This window comes from Notothenia rossii, assembly GCF_949606895.1.
Source record: "Notothenia rossii genome assembly, chromosome: 8".
NCBI lineage: Eukaryota > Metazoa > Chordata > Actinopteri > Perciformes > Nototheniidae > Notothenia > Notothenia rossii.
In genome coordinates this window covers 81,463,955-81,477,119 of record NC_136906.1, presented here as the reverse complement: position 1 = coordinate 81,477,119, position 13,165 = coordinate 81,463,955, and the positions used below count along the sequence as shown (strand labels likewise).

The 13,165-nt window shown below is 37.8% G+C and overlaps 2 protein-coding genes across 3 annotated transcripts in view; both read left to right on the top strand.

Moving 5' to 3' along the window:
- The window catches only part of senp6a (SUMO specific peptidase 6a), a 47,334-nt gene extending 44,312 nt beyond the window's left edge, over positions 1–3,022 (top strand). For both annotated transcript variants that reach the window (XM_079646688.1, XM_079646687.1), the window contains 2 exons: positions 92–242; positions 2,395–3,022. In XM_079646688.1, coding sequence (XP_079502814.1) covers positions 92–242; positions 2,395–2,613 — 370 coding nt within the window. In that variant the 3' untranslated portion in view covers positions 2,614–3,022. The remainder of the gene's footprint in view (positions 1–91; positions 243–2,394) is intronic.
- A 3,458-nt stretch (positions 3,023–6,480) lies between these two features.
- The window catches only part of LOC307016315 (unconventional myosin-VI-like), a 97,456-nt gene continuing 90,771 nt past the window's right edge, over positions 6,481–13,165 (top strand). Inside the window, exon 1 of the mRNA XM_079645355.1 lies at positions 6,481–6,646. The gene's annotated coding sequence lies outside the window, so the exon portion shown is untranslated. The remainder of the gene's footprint in view (positions 6,647–13,165) is intronic.

The following is a 13,165-nucleotide window of genomic DNA, read 5'->3' as shown; positions in this document are numbered from 1 at the left end:
ACGCACCTGGAGGTGGAGGACTTCCCTCCCTTGTGTGGCTTGTAGTGTTGTTGTTGTTTAGTTTCTGGTATTTATTGTTGTTGTGTCTCAGGTACCTGGAGGTGGAGTGGGAGGTGCGTCAGGGCTCCTCTCGGTGTTTTGGGAAAGACGTGATGAAGGGCTCGAGCCCCCGAGTGCCTCAGCAGGACAACTTCAGCGACTGTGGGGTCTACGTCCTGCAGTACGTGGAGAGCTTCTTCCAGGTGAACGCACTCTCATTAAAACCTTTTTACTTAGAGTGGAAGGGAGCTTCCTCAAGGCAAGATGTGAGGAAAGGAAATTCTGAGAAATGTCAAAATGTTGAGAAATGTCAGTTACTTCTGACAAAAAAGTCAATTCTGACAAAAACACCTTTTTATTCTTTTAATCTCAGGCTGATTTTATTTCTCCAGGTTTCTTTTCTTTTTGACTACTTTCTTTGGTTTCCAAATTCTGAGGTAAAATGGATTCTGAGAAAAAAGTCAAAGTAAAAAAAAAAAACTAAAAAATCTTAAGGAATTTTTTTTGAGAAAATTGTGAGGAAAAAATCTGTTTCTAAAAAACAAGATTTCAGAGGAAATAATCTGAAAGAAAGTCTAAATTCTGAGTAGAAATGAATGTAAATCGAAAGATGTTCCGAACACAATATTTTAAACACGCCTATAAAATAATAAACGTTGTATTTTAAATCTCTTCCCGAACAGAACCCCATTCCTGTGGAGCTATTTCAGGGTCAGGTTCTGATCTTTCAAAAAAATACAATTTATGTGAAAGTTCAATTTTTTATCCTGAACTTTGAAAAAAAAAATGTTTTCAAAATACAAATAAGAATTTGGAATCCTTTTTCAGGTTGAATATTATTTTTGATTCAGTTCAGCAATTTTTTTGAATAAAATATTTATTTTCAGATTTCACTTTTATAAATATTTTGATATTTGAATCCTTATTTTTTTCAGTTGCAGATTTTTCGTTTCAAATTCAGATTCTAGCAGTTTATTGCTCTTATACCTCGATTGTTGCCACTCCGATGCTCAACAGCTCGCTTAACGGAACTTTGGTTTCCCACCAATCACGGGAGCATTGTGTGTAGAAAGTATTGAGTTATATTTCTTGCGCTACCTAACATCCATGAAGGCAACATGACAGAGGGAGGCCTGTCACTCAGGATGACAAACTACTCTTTGCTAAGCCCCGCCCCCCCAAGCAACATCAGGGCCAAAAGTCTGAAAGCGAAAAAAAACGATCTGAAGGTGAAAAAGATCTCAAAGTGAAAAACGATGTGAAACCTGAAAAAACAAGATTTGAAACTGAAAAAATAATTGTTTTGAATCTGAAAACAAAAAATCTGCAACTGCAAAAAATAAGGATCGTAATATCAAAATATGTATAAAATTGGAATCTGAAAATAAATATTTTATTTAAAACAATTGCTGAACTGAATCAAAATAATATTCATCCATCCTTGTATTTTTCAAAGTTCAGGATAAAAACTTGAACTTTCAAATAAATTGTATTTTTTTGAAAGATCAAAACTTGTGACCCTGAAATAGCTCCACACATCTCCAGGTTCCACCTGCCACATCTTTACTCTTCATGTTTACATAAATATATTATTTAATTCTCAAATGGAGGAACAAAACCCAATTTCCTCCTTTTTTAAAAGGCTTTTGAGTTTAAATCAACTCATTTCCCCTCAAAACTACTACTACTGTACTTCAACTACTTCTACTGTACTTCTACTACTACAACTACTACTACTGTACTTCTACTACTACAACTACTACTACTGTACTTCTACTACTACAACTACTACTACTGTACTTCTACTACTACAACTACTACTACTGTACTTCTATAACTACTACTACTATTACTACTACTACTACTACTACTACTACTACTGTACTTCTATAACTACTACTACTATTACTACTACTACTACTACTACTACTACTACTGCTACTGCTACTACTACTACTGTACTTCTATAACTACTACTACTACTACTACTACTACTACTACTACTACTGTACTTCTAAAACTACTACTACTACTGTACTTCTATAACTACTACTACTACTACTACTACTACTACTGTCTTTCTATAACTACTACTACTACTACTACTACTACTACTACTACTACTGTACTTCTAAAACTACTACTACTACTACTGTACTTCTACTACTACAACTACTACTACTACTATTACTATTACTACTACTACTACTACTACTACTACTACTACTACTACTACAACTGTACTTCTAAAACTACTACTACTACTACTACTATTATTACTTCTACAACTGATCACAGCAACACTCCAAACCTGCCTCTAAAATAATAAGCGTTATTTGACTCTCTTCCCCACAGAACCCCATCCCCAGCTTCCACCTGCCCGTGAACCTCTCCGACTGGTTTCCTCAGCAGCGAATGAGGACGAAGCGCGAGGAGATCAAACAGCTGATACTGAAGATCAAAGAGCGACAGGAAGTGGACAGAAAGGAAGTTTCAGCTTCGCCTCGTTGTCCTGAAGTTCCCGAAACCCCACAGACTCCAAATGGTCCTCCAAATGTACCCATCAGCCCCTAAAACACCCCCCTCTCCTGAGCTTTCCCCCCCCCAATTGTACGCTGCTAGTTTCCCCTCCTCCCCCTCCTCCTCCTCCTCGTAGCTCCCGTTTCCCACAGACATTAAACACACCTTTAACTTTGTACTGATTAAAAGATGACGTGTAAATACGCCGGAGTTTCTCCCGCTGCCTTTGTAATTCATGAAGTGGCCCGTTAACTTATGTTTTCATAGATCGCCTCGTTATTTTGTATTGCTTTCTAGCCGCGTTGAGGACGACGATGAAGAAGAGGAAGAAGATGGAATAAAAGTTGATTTGTTAGTGAGTTTGGAAACTGTTCTCAGAGCCATCTGCGTTTTCAGTGCTTGTTGTGTCTCTTCGATGTGGACTTGAAACATTTTCAGCATTAAAAGCAACTCCAGATGCAAAGAGCTCTGCCTTTAGCTCTTTATTGTGTGTGTGTGTGTGTGTGTGTGTGTGTGTGTGTGTGTGTGTGTGTGTGTGTGTGTGTGTGTGTGTGTGTGTGTGTGTGTGTGTGTGTGTGTGTGTGTGTGTGTGTGTGTGTGTGAGATTAAATTCACATTTCAGATTCATATTTTGTTCAGATGTCATTAAATAAATATTTTAAGAAGGCTCCAGAAGTCATCCCTAAAACATTGAAATTGAGATATTTTCAAAAAGATATTGCAATATTTATTGTGTGTGAAATATCATTGCATAAGTGTATTTTTTCTCCTGGGTTTGAAATGTTGCATTTCAGTAAACAGATCAAAAAAGTCATTAAATCCACATTTCAGATTAATATTTTTTAATCATGGTATAAATATTTTAAAAAAGCTCCAAAAGTCATCCCTACAATATGGTTCCGATATTGACATTGGCTATTTTCAAAAAATATTATAATATTTATATATAATTCATATTGAGTTCATGTGTAGGCAGTTTGTAGTTTAAATAAAAATAATTAAACGTTTTTCGTCGGTGAAGTGATTTTAAAGGCTTTAATTAATTATCTTTACCAATTAAAGGTGGGGTAGGTAATTTTGGAGAAACCAGCTCGAGTGCGCTAGAATTTGAAAAATCTGCCACTTCCTCACAGAGCCCCTCCCCCAACACACACGAACGCACACATGACCAATGAGGGCAGAGATCAGTTTGTGCACAGATGGAAGGCTGACAGGCAGGTAGGCCATCCAGTTACTTTAGCCGGCTCAGATGATTGGTCGTGCTTTTTACAGAACTACAGCTTCCACAGATGATATTTATTATGGATTTTTTGTCAAAGCACATTCAGTGTGTGTGTGTGTGTGTGTGTGTGTGTGTGTGTGTGTGTGTGTGTGTGTGTGTGTGTGTGTGTGTGTGTGTGTGTGTGTGTGTGTGTGTGTGTGTGTGTGTGTGTGTGTGTGTGTGTGTGTGTGTGTGTGTGTGTGTGTGTGTGTGTGTGTGTGTGTGTGTGTGTGTGTGTGTGTGTGTCACAGGAACCAATGGTTTCGAGTTGTTCAGAGACTCAATAAAAGGTTAAATGTTCAATCAATAAAAACAATACGGACATTGCAAATGCTTTTTTTAAATAACAAATATGATAGTATACATATATATATATATATAAATAAGAGATTGCATGTAAGGTATTTAAATATAACTAAATAAAGTAATAAAACCCTTTAAGTCCTGAACCCGGAGGCTCAACGTCTTCTTTCCCGAAAGTTTTGATTTGAATCTTAATTTTATCTCAAAAGGATTTACATTTAAAAGCCTATCAGGTGTTTTTAGGAATCGCTCTCAGGTGTTTTTAGGAAACGCTCTCAGGTGTTTTTAGGAAACGCTCTCAGGTGTTTTTAGGAAACGCTCTCAGGTGTTTTTATGAATCGCTCTCAGGTGTTTTTAGGACTCGCTCTCAGGTGTTTTTATGAATCGCTCTCAGGTGTTTTTAGGAAACGCTCTCAGGTGTTTTTAGGAAACGCTCTCAGGTGTTTTTAGGACTCGCTCTCAGGTGTTTTTATGAATCGCTCTCAGGTGTTTTTAGGAAACGCTCTCAGGTGTTTTTAGGAAACGCTCTCAGGTGTTTTTATGAATCGCTCTCAGGTGTTTTTAGGAATCGCTCTTGGATGGTTTTAAGAATCGCTCTCAGGTGTTTTGTTCCCGGACTCTAAAATAGTCACGAGTCTTGAATCGTGTTTTTGTGATCCCACTTAAGAGAATCCTTTCAATACTTTAATATTAATTAACATTTTTAATTAAGTTAATTGTGCTTTTGGCAGTGATTCACTTAAAGGGGACCTATCATGCAAAAGGCACTTTGTGATGTCTTTTATACATAAACATGTGTCCCCGGTGCGTCCGGGAACTCACGCAGCGTCAGAAAATAAAACCCTCTCTCTTTTCCTACGTACCCAAATCTTTTAAAAACGGGTGTACAACGAGCGGATACAGATTTCCATCCGCTGTGACGTCGGCGGAACCACATCAAGTTGCTATCAGAAACAATGCCTGACGTGTTTTGGACGTCTTTGTTTACATTAGCAAGCCTCGCTAACACTCAGAGCCAACCTGTACTGGAGAGCACATGTGTTTAAAAAGCAGGAAATAAAAAAAGAACTCACCTTGTGATAAACCTGAGAGAGAAAGAGCATTTGAGCTCCATACTGTTTAAGAAATAATCCTTGACGTGGTTTCGAACAGGATGGCGTTTTATCACAGCAGAATGTAACTTTATCTCCGGTAGAATTCTGATCAGGCATTAGCTCCGCCTCCTCTTCTTCTTTTTTTTCATGCTAAGGACCCAAGTTCCGCGTTTCTCTAACAGGGCTGCAAAAGAGGGGTTTGAGCAGTATGAGGCGTGGCTACAACGGGGGATCTGTTTGGGATTTTGAAAAAAAACCTTCACAGACATGTTTTGTAGTAGGTATGGTTCTACAATATATTTTTCCAATATAGCATGATAGGTCCCCTTTAAGTGGCAATTACCTCATTTTAAAATCGTCTTTGTGGCTTTTTTAAGGGTTTTTAACCACATCTCATGGTCTTCCTCGATGGGGGGAGTTGACATTAAATAGGTTTAGTGTTCCTGATAGGGTAAACCACAATAAATCCAATTCATTTGAGATATTTTGGACAATTAGGGAATGCCCATCTGTTGAAGATCAAAAAGGGGAGATTTTTTCGTCAATCAAGAGCTTTTTATGAATATGTTTTAAGCCCCTCGGATCGACGGAGATTAGCACCATTGTTGTCTTTGACATTATATCCGTTAATCCCTGACCTCCCCGAAGGTTTTACTGCTCAAAGTCAAACATGGTAACAATGAGAAGCTGTGGAGGAAATTCAACACAGAAGAAATGTAACTTGAAGGGCCAAAAAGTTCATTTACATTAAAAAAATATGAAGACAAAATCAAGTTAAATCAGGACTTAAAAGAAAAATGTCAGCAAAAATTAAACAAAAATTATAAAAATTAAAAAATTAAAAAGTTAATAATATTACAAAAGGGAATAAATAACAATAATATTAAAAAGTTAAATAAATTATAATATTAAAAAAGGGAATAAATAACAATTTTATTAAAAAGTTAAATAAATAATAATATTAAAATGTTGTATAAATAATAATATAAAGAATAACAATGCAAAAAATGTATATGATAATATAATACAAAAGCAAAGAAATGTACATGTATTATTTATAAATAGTTAAATAAATCAAAATAATATTTTTAAAATAATAATAAAAAATAAATAAAATGTGTTTTTAAATAATACATCTATGCTACGTTTTTAATAAATCAAATGGTACATATTATTTATAAATAGTTAAAAAAATCAATACATCATTTTAAATCCCGGACAGCGCCCCCTGCAGGTTCGCCCTATTTATACAGCGCGTGACGTCACGGGGCCGGTTTCCCAGGATCTCTGCGGGAGAAGGAGCTCTGCAGGGTGGGGGAAAAGAGAAGAGAAGAGAGGAGAGGAGACACCCAGGAGAACCGGAGATATACCGGGATAAAAACAATATTCATACCTGTAAACAAGTCCTGGGAGTTCACGCTCAAACGAGGTAGGAAACAACGACAGCCGTTTAGCATGCTCCGGTGTGCGAGGGGGGGAGAAATCATCCGTGATGTTAGCTTTTCAACATAGCAGGGAGGAAAACCGTCCACACACACCTGCTAAATCTCACACACACCTTACATTTGGTGGTTGTTTAGTTAAACTGCAACAGTAGCTAGTAATATTATCATTTTATAGTTTGATTCCTACGTTTCAATCTGCAATATGTGATGTTTCAAGCAATATAAATGGTGCTTGGATTGGTCGGCGCCAGACGTCCTTCAAACATATGTCAATTGAAAGATTTTGGAGGATTATAAGAGGAATGTATATAAGAATACATTAGGTAATATTTGTATTCAGAAGAAATCGTTGACGCGATACAATTCGGCATAAAGAAAATCCACTTTACCTCCTTTTATTCTATTGGGTTTCAACTTTTCCACCACACTCATCGGCGCTGCCATTGCTTCCAAAGGGTGGATTCTCATGAAAGAAAATGTAGACAAACAATGCTTAAAAGTTGCCTATTTGGAAAAATAATCATGATTGGTGGAATATTTATACGCCGAATTGAAGATAATTATCTCCTTAATCAGAACAAGTCATAATGAATTCATCATACTTTATATAAACAGCTGATAAACCACGCGATTCTTAATTTTGACGTTTTTTAAACGAGGTTTTGCTCGGCGTCTGAACAGCTACAGGCACGCGCACATCGAGCATTTGAGCCTTTTAGCATGAGCTTCATCACATCAAAGGGAGTTCAGAGGGAAGGGAGAAATCAGTGGTGCGAAAATGACATGAAGAGGCTGTGTTGTTGGAGAGCCAGTATGTCAGATATCACAATATGAGCATGGCTGCGGCCTGCAGACACACACACACACACACACACACACACACACACACACACACACACACACACACACACACACACACACACACACACACACACACACACACACACACACACACACACACACACACACACACACACACACACACACACACACACACCATGGGAAGCAGAATCAATGGCTTTTGCATAAGAAGAGAAGCTGAGGGTGGTGGCTTTGGCCATTGTGTTATATTAATGCGATGGTAGAATATGATGGGGCATCCTTTAGCAGTCTGTACACTGTGTGTTTTCATCTAGTGGTTACATAAGAGCTCTCTGTGCTTATTGTGTTTTCTCTGAGCTTGTTTTTATGCTAAAGCTGCTTTCAAATCACTCCTATGGACAAGTGTTTCTCCTGAAGTGTGTGAAATCTCACTCTATAACTGTAGAAAGCACATCCTGATGTCTTGTATTATGTCACCACGTTTTATTCATGGCTTACATGCAGTTTGTGGCATTAACCCATTCAAACATGTTCCATTGCTTCACTTCACAGGCCTCTCCAAAAGCTAACTCCTGACTACAGACCTTTCCTATTAACTGTAAAGGCACTTTATGATGTCTTAGTTGATGTCACCGCTCTCTATTCATAGACTTACATGCAGTTTGTGGCATTAACCCATTCAAACATACATTGTCCATATCTTTACTTCAGAGGCCTCTCCTAAAGCTGACTTCTGACAAACCTTTGACTTTTGCTCCCTCCGCACCACATCCTTGTTTTATGGCCGTACTGACATTAAAGGGACATTACGTGACGGCACAATGGTACTTATTGTGTCGGGGATCAAAGTCCTCTGCAGGAAGTGATCCTGCATATTTATTGGATTACTTGCACGCTGCTCACAGCCTTCAGGTTATGAACTTGATGTTAAAATAATAAGTTAGAAGTCTGAACATGTTTGCTATCTGGCTGCAGATACGTGACGCTTTGCATGCTGGGAAATGGCTGATATCCAAATGTCAGGATAAGCCGTTTAAATGCATCCTCAGCCATTTAACGTACACTTGTAAACAGGAGAAAGCTGACAGTAGATCTCCTCTGTAGGAAGCAGCTGCACGAGTGAGAGGGAACACGAGTGAAGGAACTCCTGGAACATCCTGGAAGAGTTTCCCGGATGTTCGATGGAGGGACATTTGATTTGTTTATCTGGGATGTTCACCTTTACTAGCATCCCAGAAACACACCGTCTAAATAAGCTCTTCAGACTTCTGCTTTGTGAGGAGTTGTGTTACTGTAGTGGGGTCAGATGACCTGAACATCAGCAGGAGAGAACTCTTTAAAGTAGAGACACTACATACTGATATATACCTGAACATCAGCAAGAGAGGACTCTTTAAAGTAGAGACACTACATACTGATATACACCTGAACATCAGCAGGAGAGGACTCTTTAAAGTAGAGACACTACATACTGATATACACCTGAACATCAGCAGGAGAGGACTCTTTAAAGTAGAGACACTACATACTGATATACACCTGAACATCAGCAGGAAAGGACTCTTTAAACTAGAGACACTGCATACTGATATACACCTGAACATCAGCAGGAGAGGACTCTTTAAAGTAGAGACACTACATACTGATATACACCTGAACATCAGCAGGAGAGGACTCTTTAAAGTAGAGACACTACATACTGATATACACCTGAACATCAGCAGGAGAGGACTCTTTAAAGTAGAGACACTACATTCTGATATATACCTGAACATCAGCAGGAGAGAACTCTTTAAAGTAGAGACACTACATTCTGATATACACCTGAACATCAGCAGGAGAGGACTCTTTAAAGTAGAGACACTACATACTGATATATACCTGAACATCAGCAGGAGAGGACTCTTTAAAGTAGAGACACTACATACTGATATACACCTGAACATCAGCAGGAGAGGACTCTTTAAAGTAGAGACACTACATACTGATATACACCTGAACATCAGCAGGAGAGGACTCTTTAAAGTAGAGACACTACATACTGATATACACCTGAACATCAGCAGGAGAGGACTCTTTAAAGTAGAGACAATACATATTGATATACACCTGAACATCAGCAGGAGAGGACTCTTTAAAGTAGAGACACTACATATTGATATGCACCTCAATATCAGCAGGAGAGGACTCTTTAAAGTAGAGACACTACATACTGATATACACCTGAACATCAGCAGGAGAGGACTCTTTAAAGTAGAGACACTACATACTGATATACACCTGAACATCAGCAGGAGAGGACTCTTTAAAGTAGAGACACTGCATACTGATATACACCTGAACATCAGCAGGAGAGGACTCTTTAAAGTAGAGACACTACATACTGATATACACCTGAACATCAGCAGGAGAGGACTGTTTTTAAAAGTACTCCAGATGTTCATATTATGATGATTTTAAACTTTGTTCTAAATCTCAGTATTTTTGTAAAGTCTCTCGAGGTCACAAACTGAAGCTCTGAGAAACGCCCTACAGCAGAAAGTGACATTGCGAGTTCATACATATCTGGTTTCTGACGGAGGTGTATTAGTGCTTTTGTAACGAAGGGAATTTGACCTGAATTAGTAAACGAGCAGACGAGTGAGGAACGGTGTCGATTTACCCTTTTTCTGCCGGCTGTTTTTAGTGATTCAGGCTTCAAAACGATGCACAGAGACTTAAATGTGTTTTTGTTGCAGGATTTCAAGAGAAAGAACAGGTTTTGTAAACAAAAGTCACGTGACTAAAGAGTGGAGTTTCTTGGAGAGTGAAAACAGAATCTGTCTCTTCTTCAACCTTCAAATCCCATCAAGCTTTGCATTTTCATAATAGTTTCCCACAGTTGACGTTATTTACTCTCATCTAGTAGTTGGTTGAGAAATAAATGGGTTGTGATTTCTTTAATCAGTGCTCTGAGGGATCTGTGATTCATAATTGATCTTACGTCTGATGTCGTCATTAGTTGCTGTGTTTTTAAGCAGACGAGGTTTTTCTCGCCTATTTCCCCCTAAATGTGACTCTGTCTAACGTCATGCACGTGAGCCGTCATTACGGAGGTGAATGTTCTGTGTATACCCGCAGGAGTTGTTGACCTTTGAAACTCTAGGCCTGATTGCACCCAGCGAGGCACTCTTTACTGATGAATTCTGGGTAATATTCAGGGAAATATAGTCATTTCTTTTCATCTCAATGCAGCTTCAGAGAGGCTCTTAATATCGATCAGGAAACACTCAAGTACTCAAGTACAAGATCTGAGTACTTCTACTTGTACTCAAGTACAAGATCTGAGTACTTCTACTTTTACTCAAGTACAAGATCTGAGTACTTCTACTTTTACTCAAGTACAAGATCTGAGTACTTCTACTTTTACTCAAGTACAAGATCTGGGTACTTCTACTTTTACTCAAGTACAAGATCTGAGTACTTCTACTTTTACTCAAGTACAAGATCTGAGTACTTCTACTTTTACTCAAGTACAAGATCTGAGTACTTCTACTTGTACTCAAGTACAAGATCTGAGTACTTCTACTTTTACTCAAGTACAAGATCTGAGTACTTCTACTTTTACTCAAGTACAAGATCTGGGTACTTCTACTTTTACTCAAGTACAAGATCTGAGTACTTCTACTTTTACTCAAGTACAAGATCTGAGTACTTCTACTTTTACTCAAGTACAAGATCTGAGTACTTCTACTTGTACTCAAGTACAAGATCTGAGTACTTCTACTTTTACTCAAGTACAAGATCTGAGTACTTCTACTTTTACTCAAGTACAAGATCTGAGTACTTCTACTTTTACTCAAGTACAAGATCTGAGTACTTCTACTTGTACTCAAGTACAAGATCTGAGTACTTCTACTTGTACTCAAGTACAAGATCTGAGTACTTCTACTTTTACTCAAGTACAAGATCTGAGTACTTCTACTTTTACTCAAGTACAAGATCTGAGTACTTCTACTTTTACTCAAGTACAAGATCTGAGTACTTCTACTTTTACTCAAGTACAAGATCTGAGTACTTCTACTTTTACTCAAGTACAAGATCTGAGTACTTCTACTTTTACTCAAGTACAAGATCTGAGTACATCTACTTTTACTCAAGAACAAGTTCTGAGTACTTCTACTTCTACTCAAGAACAAGATCTGAGTACTTCTACTTTTACTCAAGAACAAGATCTGAGTACTTCTACTTTTACTCAAGAACAAGTTCTGAGTACTTCTACTTCTACTCAAGAACAAGATCTGAGTACTTCTACTTTTACTCAAGTACAAGATCTGAGTACTTCTACTTTTACTCAAGAACAAGATCTGAGTACTTCTACTTTTACTCAAGTACAAGTTCTGAGTACTTCTACTTTAACTCAAGTACAAGTTCTGAGTACTTCTACTTTAACTCAAGTACAAGTTCTGAGTACTTCTACTTTTACTCAAGTACAAGATCTGAGTACTTCTACTTTAACTCAAGTACAAGTTCTGAGTACTTCTACTTTAACTCAAGTACAAGTTCTGAGTACTCCTACTTTTACTCAAGTACAAGATCTGAGTACTTCTACTTTTACTCAAGTACAAGATCTGAGTACTTCTACTTTTACTCAAGTACAAGTTCTGAGTACTTCTACTTTAACTCAAGTACAAGATCTGAGTACTTCTACTTTTACTCAAGTACAAGTTCTGAATACTTCTACTTTTACTCAAGTACAAGATCTGAGTACTTCTACTTTTACTCAAGTACAAGTTCTGAGTACTTAATATCCACTCTCAAAATAAGATCCTCTTTTTAAGGAGAAATATTTGTCCAATCGGATATTTGCAAACTTCTAATGAGAATATAACCCTTTGTTTCTCAGCCTCAGATATAAACCATGTCTTCTCTCCAAAGCCTTTTAGTTTTGGTGATGTCAGCAGAGCGGAGGAACTGCTGACGTTTTACAAACGCAGTAATTCGGTTTAAAGATTGACGAGTCCTCCTCCCGAAGCCGAAGTCTAACTTCTATAAACCGTCACGAGCGGCTGGAAGGAAGTTGTACATTAGTCCGAGAGCGGTAAACCCCGCAGAGCGCTGGGATCTCTGAATGATATCAGGAGGTCATACACTGCCGGATAATCCCTGAGGTCAAAGGTCACAGTTTAAATCTGAGAAGTGTGCTTTAAAACGGTAATCCACAAAACACTGCAAGAGATGGTTTTCATTCTTTAGTAAACAAACAGGTTGATATTCCTTTTTTATATAAAGTCATTTCTCTTTGGCATAGATCCCCTCATATTTAGAAATTAAGAGAAATATTCAAATATATTTCCCGATCAAAGATGACCTGAAATAAAATAATTTTAAATAAATGCACCGAAGCATCCAAACTCTGCAAATACATGTGTTTAAATCATTTTTTTATATTTGATGAGTATTTTTATGGGTTTATATATGTGTGTGAAACATGACTGTACGTCGTTAACTTTAATGAAATGACCTTAAATAATAATTATACAGGCGTAGATGCATTCCTGCGTGAGTACGTTTGAATGGATTTACCTGAAGCATATTGTGTGTGTGTGTTGGGGGTGTGTGTGTGTGTGTTGGGAGTGTGTGTGAGTCACCTGCTGCTGATCTTCTGATCTTGAACACACCCTGTTGTGGCGAGGTTTTGC